General features: G+C 45.3%; 1 protein-coding gene across 1 annotated transcript in view; it reads right to left on the bottom strand.

The window, feature by feature from the left end:
• The window catches only part of LOC147666006 (laminin subunit beta-1-like), a gene marked incomplete at its 5' end in the record, with an annotated part of 280,699 nt that overhangs the window by 197,112 nt on the left and 66,461 nt on the right, over nt 1–17,126 (bottom strand). The window contains 2 exons of the mRNA XM_086949328.1: nt 11,862–12,050; nt 12,263–12,383. Of these exons, the coding sequence (XP_086805454.1) occupies nt 11,862–12,050; nt 12,263–12,383 (310 nt within the window). The remainder of the gene's footprint in view (nt 1–11,861; nt 12,051–12,262; nt 12,384–17,126) is intronic.

Here is a 17,126-nt window from a genome sequence, read left to right as displayed (position 1 = left end):
CGGCTCCCGTTGTTGCGTGTTTATTCCTAATAACGCGCCATCCGTGTATGAAGCAATAACAAGGCTCCACAAGATAGCTCATGAGATGCATCAAGATCCATGGTCTTGGTCCGGTTGGCTCTGGAGTGTAATATCAGCATGGGGTTGGACAGTGTTGTCATTCCTAGGACTGATACTGCTCATAATATTCAGTTGCTGTCTCTGTCTGCAATGTGGCCCAGCGATTTGTGGCTTGTGTGCCACTGCCTGTATTCCCCATCCACGTATACAAAATAAGAAAAACAAGCAAACGATGCTGTATGATCAGATATATGGTATCATGAATATCGATGTGTCCTGAAGGGCACAGTAGGGAACAAGTAGGGAATGAGGAAATAGAAATTTTACGTGGCTAGTGTGTCGCCTACATGCACCCTATGTATGTATATATACCCCATGTATGTCCATGTCACCATGTAATTCCCTTCTCATGCCTGTAATAATAATGCCTCTTCATTTCCGTCCAATGTTAGCATGTCAGTTACTAGGCCCTCCATGAAAGAAACGTTAATTCTGTACTGAGGCCTATATTGCCAATGCCTTTACATGGTGCACGTTTAAAAGTCGAGATGAACTTGTTTTCGTGGCTCAGCCGAGCCAGGACCCGAATTCAGGCTCCATGCCTCCTGATACTCTGAAAGCTGCAGTTTAGCTATGTATCCCTGACCTCTCACATATTTCCTGCTCAGCCGAGAGGTGCCCAGCCAGGCCTGCCAAGACAGTATTTTGCCTACAGTTATCTGCTCTGCTCTACAGAAACACATTCCTGCTTAATGAAAAGGGTAAACATATTCCGCCTGCAGAAGATAGGGCCTAGCCTTTCTGTCTCCATTCAAGTGATTTACAGACCCCGCATCCATAGAAGGCCTATGGCCCCACGCAATGCCGAAGAAATATATGCACACACTAGCATTTAGTGATGAGCGACCTTTACTCGAGCGACCTTTTACTTCAGACAATACATCCTCCGAGCTGAAGATATCAGATAATATCAGAGGTGCAGGTCGTCCTGACATTCAAGACTCCTCTACTAGCACGAAAGTCAGCTCCCCCTAGCTTCCCCCAGTTACACGTCAATTCTACGTCATGACCAAGTTTGCGCACACAAGTAGGGTAAAGGTTCCTGCTGACCATGCAGACCCCCTCCATGTATCCACCCACCTATGACACACCTATGACTCATCAAGTGAACACCCACGTGTAAACGCCTTTTTTCTCGCCCATGTGCTCTTATCTCACTCTGTCACTTGCTCCGCCTTCTCTATGCAAGTTAATGTACGTTTTAACTATATATTATGTGTTTTGTGAATAAAGATCCAGATGACGATCCTTCCTGATCCCTAGTGGAGATGGAACCCGATTCTCCATTAACTCGAGTTACTGAATAAAGCCCTTCTGAATCGGACACCACGGACTCTGCCTCTCATTATATGCATGATCCTTGTTAATGTATAGAAACTCCGACAGGGTAATTACTTTATTTACCACACAGTAAATAAAAATATCTAATAACGGTAAAAAAGAGTAAAAGACCTTCGGTGGGATATGTAAACAGAATAGTAGACAGAACCCGAGTTACATGAAGTGTAAATAAAAATGCATACTGACAATAAATAAAGAAGGACGAAAGATAGTGTGCATAAGAGTACTGAGGTAGTTGTCGAGGGAGATGCAAGGGTAGGGAGAGTCGATGCACAGTTTTCCCAGAGGTAGTGATGCATAGATTTACGTGAGGGGTGTGGAGTACCATAGGTTCAAGACTCAGGCAAGTTACGGTGTAACGGGGGCAGAGGACAGAAGATGGGCAGGATCTACACAGGGATAGGGGGCGAAGGCAAGTCTTCAGTGAAAGAGGAATTTGATGGAAAGAAATGTTTGTACTTCTTTCCTGAAGAGGGATGTGGATGGGTTACATCTTATCTCAATAGGGAAGGAGTTCCAGATATTAGGGGCACTACCAGAGAATGATCGGTAATAGGTTTTCGTTTTCATGATGTTGGAGATGGTAGTTGGTGGAGCAATCAGTAAGAATTCAGTTTCAAGGGCATGGAGTTTGAGGGGATTGCGAGTCAGCCATTGTTGTGTTATTGCTAGGGTGTAATTGAAGTTATGGATGTCCTCTGGGAAAGTTATTCTCATGTAGAGTTGGGTGTCATCAGCATGCATATAGTAGGACATGTGGGAGCCTTTGAGGATAGTGGTTAGGTGCTCCATGTAGAGGATAAACAATGCTGGGGAGATGAGAGATTCCAGCGATAGTGGAGCCAGCTTGGATAGTGTGTGATTAATTAGGAAGAACTGAGACCTATTGTGTAGGAAATAGGAGAACCATTTTAGCAACGTGCCGGAGAGCCCCATCCTATGTTCTAGAAGGTTGAGCAGGGTAGTATGGTTGATGGCATCAAAGGCTGCTGATGGATCCAGTAGGATCAAGACGCAAGATTCATTCTGGCAAAGTGAGCGTAGCGGATCATCGACAATGTGGACCATGATAGTTTCGGTGCTGTGACCTGAAGGAAAGTCAAATTGGCAAAGGTCCAGGAGGTGAATTATTCAATGTGATTGTGAAATTTTAGGTGCACACATTTTTCTAGGAGTATTGCCTGAGTAGGGAGGTTGGAGATTGGGAGGTAGTTGTTGGGGTCGGACAGGGATAACCTGACCAATTTTGAGACAGTCTGGAAGGAAGCCTTGGGTGAGAGAGAGACATTGATTATCTTAGTCCATAGTGGGAGCAGGTGAGTGTACTCGTTTAGGAGTAGGGAGGGGAGAGGATCAATGAAGTGGTTAGAAAATTTCAGGGAGGTCGAAAGATTTAGAGTGCCAATCTCATCCAGAGTTATGAAGCTAGACCAAGTGGCGTCATTTTTGGGAGAGGCGGGGGGAGCGGTTATAAAGGCGAGCATTATGATCCGTAGTGTAGGGTGGATAGTCCTACCTCTGACCCTGACCACACCAACCCATCTCCACCCAATAGCCAATTCATACAGGATAAGTCAGGGAAAGATGGCCATTGGGCTTTAAGCGGAATGGGTGCTGGACTGCCTTCCCTGAAGTCAATTAGAAATCCTGCCTTAATTAATTAACCTTAGTCCAACAGCCTGTGAACAGATAATGACAGATGCAGGAAGAAAGGATGGAGTATTAAATGGCTTGTAGTAAGCAAAATACACCAACTCCACACTGGTGCCCACTTTAACAGTTCAGTCATGGCCCTTTCTCACGAGCATGACGAGCCATGCGTATGGCAGAGCGCACCTGGAGAACAGCTCCCTCTGCACTGCACCTGAAAACCCTGAAGAAAAAGAGAAACGCCTACTTCAGGAAAATAAAGCGCTCAAAAGCAAACTTCTTCAGCCTCCAGCTCGACCAAACAAAAAACCGTCCAAGAAAACTGTTTGAGCTAATCAGAACACAAGCCAAGGATCAACCCCAACCTCTCAGTACTTTTTGCGAAGCACCCTCCGGTGAAGACTTCGCCGCTTTCTTTACCCAAAAAACTGACAACATAAAGAGTGATCTCCGCACTGACGCAAGCCTCTACACCACACCCAACTGCATAACACCCACCGAACCAAAAAACAATGCAACATGGTCATCCTTTGACACCTACTCCGAAGAAGAAATAGGCAAACTGCTCAGCACCTTGAAACCTTCCAATCACCTCACGGATCCCCTCCCTGCTAACGCTGTCAAAGATTTCACCCCATTGCTCCTTCCACTCTGGACTAAAATTATCAACAGCTCGCTCCAAGAAGGAACCATCCCTGACTCCCTCAAAGTTGGACAAGTCACACCCTTACTAAAGAAACCTACTGCCGACCCATCCGACCTAAACAACTACCGCCCCATTACCAATATTCCCACTCTCGCCAAACTATTGGAAAAATGCGCACAACTACAACTGACTAAACACATTGATCAGTTTGATCTCCTCAACCCTCATCAATCAGGCTTCCGAGCAGGACACAGTACTGAAACTGCTATGACTCACATAATTGACGACGCCCTTCAAATCCTAGATCAAAATGATACCTGCCTCCTCATCCTTCTTGATCTCTCCTCAGCATTCGACACTGTTAAACATGAGAATTTACTCGATCTTTTGAACACAAGATTGGGTCTATCTTGGACTGTTCTCAAGCGGTTCACCTCCTTTTTACACAACCAGATGTCCGCGCCAATACCTGTTTCGTTAGGTGTCCCCCAAGTATCCTCCCTATCACCAACTTTGTTCAACCTAGTTATGGAACCTCTCACCACCTTGCTACAAGCATCCAATGTACTTTTTCACATGTACGCAGATGACACCCAACTATATCTCAAACTACAATCCCCCAATGACATTTTACTCCTGAACTCAACGATCAGAAGCACCCAATCCTGGCTTGCCGATAATCATCTCAAACTCAATGCTCTGAAAACAGAATTCCTTCTGATCTCACCTCCCACGAAGATCGCTACCACTCAAACCTGGCTTAAACAGCTAACTGCACTTAATGTCCAACTCACCATAGTGGATTCAGCAAAATCTCTAGGCATAACCCTCGACTCCAATCACAACATGCAGCATCATATCAGCAAGGCTACTAAGGGAGCGAACTTCCAAATCAATACCCTGAGGAAACTTAAACCCTTCCTACCAGCCAAAGACTTCCAAACTGCAGTACAAGCGCTAGTAATCCCGCGAATTGAATATGGCAGCATCGCCCTCTGCGGTCTCCCGTTAACCACTACTGCACCCCTAAGAGCTTCTCTAAACGCTGCAGCGAGACTCATCACTGGGTCAAAAAAACACTTGCATATCTCCCCGGACCTGAAATCCTTGAACTGGCTGCCTTTTGAAGCCAGAATACATCTGAAAATCGCCTGCATGACACACAAGGCTGTACACCTGAGCTCTCCCGGATACCTCACTCAGAAGCTGTCAATCTCAGGCGGCTCTAGAAACACTAGAGGCACAAACAATCTTCTGCTAAAACCTCGAAGATTCCGGAAGGAAAAAACGTATAAACGCTCTTTCTCAGGAATGGCACCCAGGATCTGGAACTCACTCCCTCCTGAAACCAGGCTCATCTCCTCCATCACACTCTTTAAGAAAGAAGTAAAAGCTATTCTCATGGCCAAATGCACTTGACCTATTAACGTGGATCTGTAAAGACTCTACACCGATCTGTATTATGTTGCTCGAACTTTACGACTATGTGTTTTACCTGTATTATTGATTTACCTGACTATCTATGCACACATTTATCTGTAATACTTGCATTATTGATGTACCTGTTCTACTTTGCTCCCTCACATTTATCTGTAATACTTGCATTATTGATGTACCTGTTCTACTTTGCTCCCTCACGTATAATTTCACTATACCCAGGGCTCGAATCGGGGTACCACGCGGGTGGACGGCGTCCCCCCACTTATTTTAACGTATCTTACAGGGTGGACGCCGTCCCCCCTGACCAAAAGCTGGACTGGACAATGATGGTGTTACTTACCGGACCCTGGACCGGCGCACCGCCGATCTCCGAACCTTGACGTACTCCTCGCATCCTGCTTCCTCCTCTCTCCACCCCTCCCATCACCCTCCCCTGCCCACTCACTCGCTACCCATCTCATGCTCCCTCTCCTGAAGTCTGTGCCCCGCTCTCCCCCCGCGCTCTGTTTGTGACCTGCTCACGACCCCACCCCCTTTGAGCCTTCACACTTTAACTACGAGGCGCGCATCCTTTCTTCATTTCTCGTCCCCTCACTCCTCTCTTCCCGTGACTTCATTCACACCCCCCCCCCCCCATATACCCAGGGGCGAGCTGCTACTGGTGCAGTGGCACCGGGGCCGGGCCCACTGAAACTGGATTATTGCTGTATTTCTGTTTTTTACCTTTCGTGACGTCACTTCCTGTCGTGACGTCACATCCTGTCTGAGCGTCCCCCCACTTCTTTATTTAGGACTTGTGCGTTGACTATACCTGATGACCTGCCACTCACTCTCTTGTTGGTATTCCCTGCTTTGTAAAGCGCTCTGATATCTGCAAAGATCTTGTCCGCGCTATATAAAACTTTCAAAATAAAATAAAATAAATAAATAGTGGCATGACATAATGATTGGATTGATGCCAGAGCCTTCAAGGATAAATGGAATAGTGCATTAAGAAGAACCAAATGACAAAATACCAACAAACAAAGGACGATGGTCAAAATTTCTACCTACAAAAGATCCATCAATCAATAAAATGCAATAACGTTTTGAACACCAAATTGTTTCTTATATGGAGCTTTATTCTGCATTTTTGACATTAAAGTACTGTAATATTAGGTATTACTATTTTCCATTTTAAGGGTATTCAATTAAACCACACTGGAAAGATGGACTACTCAGTCAGCCTTGCCAGCATTCAAACACAAGACATGTTGGTCAAAGCAGATATCAGAAGCGAGCGTTTAATTCACGGAGGCATCTGGCTGATAGATTAAAAGAGCACATGGAAACAGGCCGGCTTCTAACAGAGCCGTAAAAGAGGGGATTAGAGTTGAATCCAGTACCATTCAGTTCTTCAGCCACAAAGATCTGCATTGTGCTTGTATTTATTAGACACAGTTGGAAATCATCCATCAACTAATTGTAGCCAGACGAACGTGGGAAGCACAAGATGAAGCTTCTTAATTCTTGCCCAATTATGAAAACATCCAAGTATCGCGTACATTGTCTGTACATTTCCCCAGTCACTAGGGCCAGTCTAAAGAGATGAGATGCAATTGGAGTTAGAAAAAACTTGGCTTTGACTTTTTCATCAATTAGGTCACAGCTTAGGAACACTGACTTCTCTCCAGGACTGGAAAGTCAGTCTTTCTCAGTTGGTGGAAATTGATGCACTCTGGAGGGAGACCTTTACATGAACTCATCTCACCAGTTTCGGGACAAAGTTGGTCTACAAAATGAGGAGAGGTTTTATTACACGGCAGTGAGGCACTATGCTATGCTACTTTACTTTAGTGAACGAGAAGCCAGACTTTTGACGCCACCTAAGAAGTTGGTTGAAATGTTCACTGATCAAACACAGGCTACATCACTGATCTGTATATGCAAATAAAACCTCTGCCTGTATAAAACCTGACTTTCCATGGACAGTTTGAGAGAGAACTGGGGAATGCAGTTTAGGAAGATCAGTGAGAAGATATTTTAATTAGACACACTAACTTTGCACCACACAAAGTTGTGCCTGGGGTCCATTACAGACTATATACTGGCCCATGGATCTAAGAAAAAATATCCCTTCGACTCCAAGCAAAATATTATGTCTTGGAAGTAGCCAGAAGACCCCTCATGTAAATGATTACATAAGATGTGGGTATTGTTGAAAATGGGAAGTCAGTACATGAGATGATAGATACTGACCCAGTACACACACAGTACATAACCATAGTTAGAAAAAAGTGGTGAATCAGCATTCTTTTATAAATGGTTAGTGCAACAGTCAATATAAACTTGGGCCTGGTACACATAACTAGTGTGAAGTTGTTAAGCTCCTCGTTTCAATTTGCTTTTCTAGCATTGCCTGTTTTTATGCAATTCCAAAATGCATACAGTTAACTTGGAATTGCTCAGAACTTACTGCAGACAGCACGGCACAGATACTATGAACAGTGGCTGCCTGTCTGTTCCAGAGCTACGCACTAAGTCTGAAAAAGTCCAAGTAAAACGTGCAATTGCATAGTAACAGTACGTTGTACTACACTAACGTGCGCCTCAATGATAAGGTCTCTGGGCTCCATAGGTATCCTGTTCTATCAATGTAGACCTCATACGTCTGTCTGTCTCCCTTTATCTGATGTGCTTCTGATACATTCTGTGCATTAACCTCGATAGTATAGGTAAAGTGATCAAAACACCCAGAGGTAAAAGATGTCTCTCCTGGTAAAAGCCACTTAACACATTGAGAGTTTATGGACTTTAAGGGAAAGAAATGTAAAATGCTTGATTCAGAAAGCACAGTGATGAACGACGGATTTCGACAAAGCAGCTAAACTAATGATGAACACAATATGGCGAGAACAAGGAATGCAGCGCCGCGGAGCTTAAAGAGCAGGGATGTCATAACATCCATTCAGTGACAAAGATATTGATTCAACAGAATAGATTGGAACATGGTGTGCCAGAAGTGGCCTATTCTGTCGCAATTAAAATTTTTCTCAGGAGCTGCACGCAGATAACAGCAACCCGGCTCCTTTGCATCTGAGTGTCAATTAAGGCTGCTTTCTGCCAAGGCAGGAGGGTGGTTCAGGAGGTGATTGTGATAAGAATATCAAAGCGATGCTTTGATCAGCACGGAGCTGTTCGACAAAAGCACATTTCAAAAGCACGGGAAGTTGGGATGGCAGTGACTGCTGTCGGCAATTTCTCTGCTAGACTCTTTCCTGTGATACCCAAGGCGCAGCACAAACATTTCAAAGGGGGTGCGCGGCTGCAAGGATCACTGCGCCAGCCAGCCAGAAAGTGGGAACGCGAAGAAAATAGATGGAATGGCAATGAAGCGAATGGCAAAAGTTACGGTGTGACAGGTCACGCTGCCCTCAGAACCCCTGTAGGTGGCAGGTAAATATTTAAAACATCATTTTGTTGTACATGGTCTTCCATAGCGCTGTGCAGAAATATACGGGGAAATGTAAAGTAGAGGCAACATCTCTTACATGAGTGAATGGGTAACAGCGAACAGATTAGCGATTGAATCATACTGAAAAAAAGAACATTCAGGATTTCGTACACAACAATCTGTCAAATTGGGGCAGAACAACAACCATAATATATGAAACAAGCAGCATTAAAAGCGATCGCTTTCGCGACCGCTATTGTTAAACAAGCTCTCAGCATTGCTGTGGGGGGGGGGGGGGGGGGGGGGCACGGGAGCTGCAGCCTTTGAAGTCTGATGGTGGTGCGCGATGTGCACGCGGGGGCGGGGGAGCGGCAGCCTTTGAAGATGCCGAGGCACAGACAAATGGTGGTTTGGTATGTGGCTGGCGTGCACGCGCTGGTCTCACATGAACTGTATGGGATCCGCAGCCGTTTTGGTAGGCTTTTCTTTTGCACTTACTATAATTTTCGCCAGCAATGCGCAAGCAGATTGGCAGGCGAGACCTAAAAAGCGCTTCTGTGTCTGGCAGATCCTTCGGCGTTGAAGTTTTTGGTTCCGGAGGTTTCTTCGAGACCGACTCGGTTGCTGGTCTAGAGTCTTTTGGCTTAGAAGTAAGACCTTTTGAAATGTCTTTTACCGGAACGTGTTTTTTCGGTTCCGGGTGTTTTTTCTGTTCCAAAGCGTGAGAGTTGGGACCTTTAGGTGTTTTTTACTCTGCTCCGAGTGCGGTTTCGACATCGATGAGCCGGTGCCAGTCTTCGGCGCCGAGTGCTTGGGTGTCAGAGCAGTGGTCGGCATGGTTGAGGAAGATGGCTTCTTTTTCGGTGTCGGTATGGAATCGGCACCGGGAATATGCTGACTCGAGCCCGAGTCGCCTGAAGGCTTAATAGGCTTCTTTGCCGAGCCCGAAGGCAGGGCGTGGGAAGCAGTCTCTCGGTTTGCACCCGGGCCCGAAGGTGAGGGTGTGACCGAAGCCTTTTTTGAGGGTGTCGAGGAAGGGTTGGGGTCGACGTTCTTACTTACGACCTATTGAGCTGGAGTGATGTCCTAGACGTCTGAGTCTTCGGCATCAGAAGAGCTGGCACTTTCTTCGGCCTGCTGGTGTTCTGGCATGTCGACGCCTTCTTCGAAGATGTCGTCGGGAATCGACGCTGACGAGCGAGCCATTTTTCTTTGAGCTCGTCGGTCCCGAATCGTCTTTTTGGAGCCGAAAGAGGCACAGGCGGAACAGTCTTTGGCCTCGTGCTCCGGTGAGAGGCAAAGGTTACACACCTCATGTACATCTGTGTGGGGAAACTTCGACCCACATTGAGGACATTTCTTGAATGGTGTCCTTTCCATGAGCCAGAGAGTAAGGCCTAGGTAGGCCCGAAGGCCTTCGTCGACGATCGGAATCGAAGACTTCGAAGTGGTGAAGAATCGAGTCGATGTGGAGTGCGATCGAAACAATATCGTCGAACTGGGTGAGGATTGCGCGCTGAAGGAAATTCGGTTCCAAACAGGAGCACAGGAAATGCATCCGAGCCCGATGGCGGAAAAAACCAATCTGAGGATGGAGCCAATGCCCATGTGCAATGTGGTCCAAAGAAGGGGTCACCTATCTCGTGAGTTCCAAAGAACTTTTCAGGACAACAACAAACTGCAAAAATCCAGGCCCAACACTAGGTGGCGATCTATGCTCAGTGTGTAATCTGCAGCTCATATGCCTCGAACTTACAATTCTACCACACAGGTTGCTGCGCTCTCTGGCTCATTTATCCCCCATTCTCTGTTCAGCAGACAGATTTTACCATCCACCTCTCTCTGCACCACCAAACCTGCACTGGTATCTAAATGCACAAGTAGGCACTCATATGCCTGAACATGGAGCGCAATGACTGTCTAAAAATGTGCCTTGCAGCAAATGTATTCTTCTGTTCATGGTCAGACGAGGTTCAAAGTGACCTGTACAGTTTTCACTGTAGCCACATCCTGCCTGAAGTCCACAAAGGACAGGCACACCTATAAGCCCACTGTGAGTACCAGAAGATGACATGGCTCACTTGACTCAACTCTTAGATCAATCTCTTGTGGCAATGAATACAACAGCCGTGATGCAAGTCAAACAAAGTACTTAATAGACCCACACACAATATGTTCCAGAAGAAAACAAAGTGCATACAACTAACTACCTAACTACCTCATAGTCCACTCTAACCATTGTGCATCTTCTCTGACTCGAATTCCACTAACCTGGGTATCAGATCCATCTTTAAAACAACAGTTAATCACCTTTCCCTCCTTTTAAACATACACAGAACATAGGCAAAAACTGGTCTAGAAAAGAAGGCAATATTCCCTTCTGCTCTAAAGCAAGCTCTGCTCCTTTCCTTCCTTAGTTTAATACTGGGAAATTTTGCTTTGTCGACCATAGAAAAAGAGACATTTCCCCTAGAATACTAGATGGGCATAATATATAGTAGCCTCTACAGACACATACTTTCAGTTGCCTATGACCAGAGGGTTCCATTCCACATTCCCCACTACTCAAAAATGGTGGAATAGTTTTAGTCATGCATTTGCTCAGTGACAGTAAACAGACTTAATTAATTCAACTACAGCCAGCATCTGTACAAACTTCAATTCAAAAATCTGCATCCATTTAGCAATCATAATCCCAAAAGAGTGATGATCCACAATTACATAAAGAAAGGCAATATCTTTACATAACGTCTGCTACTATGGTAGGAAAAGCCAATGAACATGTTTATGAACACACAAAGAATGATTACATTGTTCATGCTTCTAACATTCACAGTGGCCACAACCCCCAAGTCCCTACTCAGTACTCAAATGTTTCAAACTAGACAGGACTACTGAAAACCCAGCCTTCTGGTGGATTTTCCGGCACGGTTATCTGAGCCAACTAATATCTGCGAGTTGCGCTCAGTCCTTTTGAGGACACAGATGATACTTTTTGCATACCTCGTTTTTATGTCATGTATAAAAGGTCTGTAAACTGGGCCGGGATTGTTTGTTGACAAACAGATTGAATGAAGCACACCACTCTAGAGTCACTGGACATCCAACATCCTCTATTTAACTTAGGCACTATATTACACTTTGAATACGAAAAAGACTAAAGATGGGTACACCAGAATAATCAATGTAGCTGGCAGACTTTGATTTTAACTGGGGTGACCATATACTTACGTTCACAGATGTTAGGGTCGCGAATATCTTTATCTGGATTCTGATAGTAGAAGGGTTTGCACTTTTCACAGTTGTGCCCCATTGTGTTATGCTGACATTCATCACAAACTCCGCCACTCTTATTTCCCGTTGATATGTAAACAGACATATCAAAGTGGCATTTGATGGCATGATTGTTGCAGTTGCATTCTATAAAGGAAAAAATGTGGTTTTAAACAGACTGTAAAATTCATGTCCTTAAGGAAGTCTAACCAGAACAGGTAATCAAAGTAATGCCAAATGTCCTCCAAGAGGGCAAATGGAGACAGAGGTCTTCAAAAAGCAACATATTAGCTTTAATGTATTTCAGTGTCTGAATGACTAATATAGACAAATAGCACAAACTTGGGGTTTCAACTTACTTTTGCAAGCGTTACTACTGCGTCCTTCAGCTGGCCTCCATGGCAGATCATGGTAAAAGTCCATACACTGCTCACAATTCAAACCTTGGGTGTGGTGTCTGCACATGCAGTGCCCATGTACCTTAACAGAAGTAGAGGGAAATGAATAGATAACTTGTTATAAAGTCATCATTAACTTATCTAGCAAAAAAACCATATGTAGACATTGCTGTACTATTAAACTCATTTCAAAACGTTTTTTTTTTTAGAACCCAGGACTTTTCAACATCATACTTGCCCTGTGGTATGTGAGGTTGCAATAGATGTATTTATGTAGGGTGCCTTCTGCTGTTACATGCTGGGAACTTGATTACTCAAGTTCCACAGTCCCATAATTGCTTCACTGAACACTACTCCTCTCAAACCCACACTGATGCCAGTGTGGGATTTATTGAATTATTTACTCAGAGGGCACCTCAGAGGTACCCCTCGAAAACCTACCAGCTCTGGTGTGGCCACAGACTGGCTTTAGTCAGCCTGCCACCACCGACATGTTTCTGGACCACTGGGTAGAGAGCCTCTGCTCTCCGGGACCAAACACAAAGCATATCCTGGGCGAAGGTGTCACACCTCCTCCCCCAGGATGGGCACACTGCTTGAAGGGGAAGCTTCAGAGGCCTGGCGCCTTTGTAATATGACCACCCCAGCCTCTGCTACTAGCAGTGGATGGCAATCCCTAGTTTACACCCCCACTTTGGGTGGGAAAACCAGCGGAAAAACTTAGAAAGACTAGGAGGTGTGCCCACCTTTCCCAGCTTCAACCCTGCCATAGAGGAGGTGAAGCCAAGCACACTTTTCAGTCCCCCTCCAACTTGAAGATGAGGGGACCCATCCAATCAGGGCTAGGACTATGCCCCCTCCCAGAGGAGGGTGGCATAATTGAGGGTGTAGTCACCCCAGGTAAAGTGACCATTAGACCTACTTGCCACTCCTCTAAAATGCCTCTAAATTCAGTATTTAGGTGGTTCTCCCAGACCTGGAAACTAGTACCTGTGACCTAAGAAGAAGGGTGAAGATGACGACATGCAGCGAAGCCTGAAGACGACTACTGATTTAGCCCCAGACCTACCGGGCTGACTTCAGCTTCAAGGACCCTTCGAGAAGTTGACGCCTGTCCTGCAGCCAGTGACTTCCAGAAACCTGAAGAAGACTGACTGAACTTTGACAAAGACCCAAAATCCTGAGGACAGCGTTCCTGTCCGCAAGAATCCAAAACAAAGGACCCTGGGGCCGGCTTGAACAGAGAGTACTGAACACTCTGCACCAGACGCCAACGGCCCATGTCAACATGGCCCACCGACCCAGAACAGGTTACCCAGAGATTCTGACCTTGAGTCCAGTGTTGGCTGCCCCCCCCCCTCGACTCCACAACGCCTCCAGATAAAATCCCGATGCTTACCCCTGACCGGGACCAGCTCCTTTAAGATCAACGGGCCTTGGTGAGCTTAATAGACGGTGCGCCTATGACCCCTTACATCCCCACTTACTCCTGTTGTCTCTGGTCTCCCTCCTACAACCTCCAGAGCGAAGACTGCAGCTGGTTTGTCTGAAGCAAGTTCTCCCTTGGAAAGCATTGAGCACCTGATGCTGAATTTGCACTCCACATCTGGCCGCCCCTGCGTCGCTGGTGGTGTATATTTGGTGCTGCTTAGTGCACCCCCCGCCCTGTGCTTGTTCTTACCCCCAAAAGGTTTGCCCCTGCAACAAATTTACCTAACTGCAAGCAGTGTGGCTTTGAGCACCCCCAGTCGCTGGTCAAACGTATTGGGCCGAACACAGATTTTGACTTCTGCACCGGGCCGCCACTGGCCATGCAGTTTTGGTACTCACCTGCCCCTTGCCTCCTGCTGACCTTTGGTCTGAAGACTGGAATTGTAAGTCAGGTACTTACCTGTATAACCACAATATGGTTTTCCTCCATAGGATAACATTGAACTCTTTGAAAATTGCATGAAATGTCAATTTTTGAACCTGAAAGTATTTTTATTTAAAAACATTTACCTTACTGCAAAGGTAAATGGTCTTAAAATAAACCTCAAACAAAGCTTATTTTTTTAAATAGTTGTGGATCTCATTTTTGAGTAGTGTGTCCCTTATTAGTCAAAGTTGTTCAATAAATGTTTTACTCTCCTCTGTGTTAGGATCAAGGCTACTCGCCCACACTGCCACTAACAGAGCAACTTGGGTTTGTATGGAGCTCTGTACACTTCTGAGGGAATCTCTGGACTCTGTGCAAGTTATAACTACCTAGTGGCATACCACATACAGAGCCAGATCTGTACAATGATTGGCAACTTCAGATCCCCTGTAAGTCCCTAGGGACTCTCTCTTTTTATCTTCCTTCCTACTGCCTCCAGTTTCTTACTGAATTTGTCTGGGGTGGCTCCCTTGGAATCCGGTGATATGTCTCTTTCTGGCCATGGAAACAATGAGCAGGACAGGTTTCATATGAGGTTGTATAGATTTAGGATCTTAGGAGTCTGCCTTAAACTTCTCAATTCATAGTTTAACAGCCAAGGAAAATGCTAGTTTACTAAAAACCTCCCTTCATTGTTGCAATATATTTGGAAGCAAAGGTAAGCATTGGTATTTCTGAAGCAGAAGGTTCAAAGTCTTCAAGAGGAAGCAGATAACTTCCTTTTCCACCTCTATTTGCACCCTCAAAGCCTTTTTGTACTGCCCCGTGATATACAGAGAGTTCATATGAAGGTCATGGGTTAGAGAGATATGTGCCAAACTCTTCTTGATGGGAGTCTTTTTTATGTGCTTCTAAAGTGTCTAGTTATCTTCATGTGTCTCAAATCAAACTCCCCCCATGTCCTGGTGTGTATAGGCAATTTCTTCCTAACCCAAGTCGATACCTGCCTGAACTTCCTGAGGTGTCTGTGGGTCTAGTGTTTTCTATCTCTTGTCTAGGTTTCTTTAGCCTCACTATTTTTTAAATCTTCTGTTCCTGCATAGATTTTTTAAAAACACTTTTCTTGTGATAAGCAGCTCAATTTCTGCCTCACGGTAGAGGGGGTCATGTTGCACTTTTTCCCTATAGGGGCCATTCTCTCCATCCCTTTTTGATCATCCTCAGAAGCTCAGCCGATCCTCATCAGTGGATCTTCTTTTGTACCTGAAAGGAATGGGAGGGGGGGGGGAGGGGGGGGGAGTCTGACCTTCTTTAACTGCATCCTTCTTTGGCATGAATGACTTCAGCTTATGGTGCTCGATTTTTTGGCTCAAAGGTTTGGTTGCTGAGGGCTATTGTCGCTTGATGGCTCCTGTTTTGATTTTTTGTTTCGGGGCACTGCATTCTCAGAATCTTTTTTATGAGGAAAGCACTTGCCCCTTGGGAAAATGTCCTCGAGGTTCTGGTGTTCACCTTGGCTGCATCCTCAGATCTCATTCATTGGCAGGGCATTTCTCTTCTGCTTCTCAGGCTGAAAGCTCTGCCATATCTGTTACTGACCATTTAGCAAGTATACCTTGTGTTTGTGTACTAGAGTCTTGGTCCTCTGGCTTGTAGTCCCTCACAGAGACAACAAATACTCAATACACGTTAATAGAGAACTTCCTAAGGCAGCTGTGGGAAAAATTAAACAGTGTGATCATACTATAAAATGGCATTGAGGAACTTCAGGGAACTTATATTAATAGTCACTCCCTAAACATGTCGAAGTACTGCCTGAAAAATCCCCCAAAAACCTCGATCCAGAGTCGAGATCGGATGACCTTCAAGGTTTTCAACATACCCTTGAGTAATCTGGCAGAGCCTTCAGTGATTTCCTTGGGAGTTGCCTTGATGACCTCATACCCAACAGCAGAAAACAAATGTATAAAATGGTGGTCATATAAAGGGGCATTGTAGGCTTACAGTCTATGTAACACTCAGGCTCTCCCTATGCGGACACAAACCAAAGTAGCAAAAACCTTTGTACCCGAATACTTTCCGACTAAACCACTTGATAATAGAATGGTGCACAGCATGTGAATGTAGACTTTCTTCCATAACTGACCTCTCACCCATAATTTTCCCTCAGGGAAGATGGGTCATGGTGAGTAAAGGCATCTTTGGAAAGGCTAATTAGGAGCAGACACACATGTGAAAAGTAGGATTACCTTTTTAAGACTCTCTCCCAGAGGTTCAGTGTTTGAACATGAACATTGTATAGAAACAGGCTTTTTGCAGGTGTGCCCCCACTTTTTGCTCCCATTTTGACTACTAGGTTCTAGTGTAATTGCTCTGAAATGCCATAATGCCTGCTAAACAGGACTCTGTGCATGTGTTTTGATCCTTAATATGGTGCAGAATTGTTTTACCCTCAAATGGCATAGCCTAATTTACTTTTAAGTCCTTAGTATATGGTACTAGGGGTAAGGACCTGCAAGTTAGAATGTCCCCAGAGATTGCAGCCCTTGTTGTGCCACCCTGAGTGGGACAAGGTAAGCATGGCTCCGCATCTGCCACTTCAGACTGGATGGGCAGCTTTAAACTGCAAAATCGACTTTTGTTTTTTGATATATGTAAGGCACTCCCAAGGTAGGCCTAAAGAGCCCTAAGGCAGCGTGCTGTATGTTGAAAAGTGGAACATGTACTTTTAAATGTTCCAGCAGTAAAACCTGTAAACTGCTAACTTCTGCATGAGACTACTAAAGTTGGTACTGCAGAGTATCAAAATGAGAGGGGACACCTGTTTTAAAACCGTTTTTTCAGGAGTGTGTAGCCTCCCTTGGTAGCCACACCTCTGTGTTGAGCTAGAGAGCTATGAACACCGAGAGAGAGGTTCTGCCAACTTGGGAGTTGGCAGAATGGTACATCCTGGGATAGCCAGTTGCC

The sequence above is a fragment of the Lissotriton vulgaris genome, unplaced genomic scaffold (assembly GCF_964263255.1).
Source record: "Lissotriton vulgaris unplaced genomic scaffold, aLisVul1.2 SCAFFOLD_1018, whole genome shotgun sequence".
Lineage (NCBI taxonomy): Eukaryota > Metazoa > Chordata > Amphibia > Caudata > Salamandridae > Lissotriton > Lissotriton vulgaris.
Note: the sequence above shows the minus strand (reverse complement) of the source record. Positions and strands in the feature narration are given on the sequence as shown.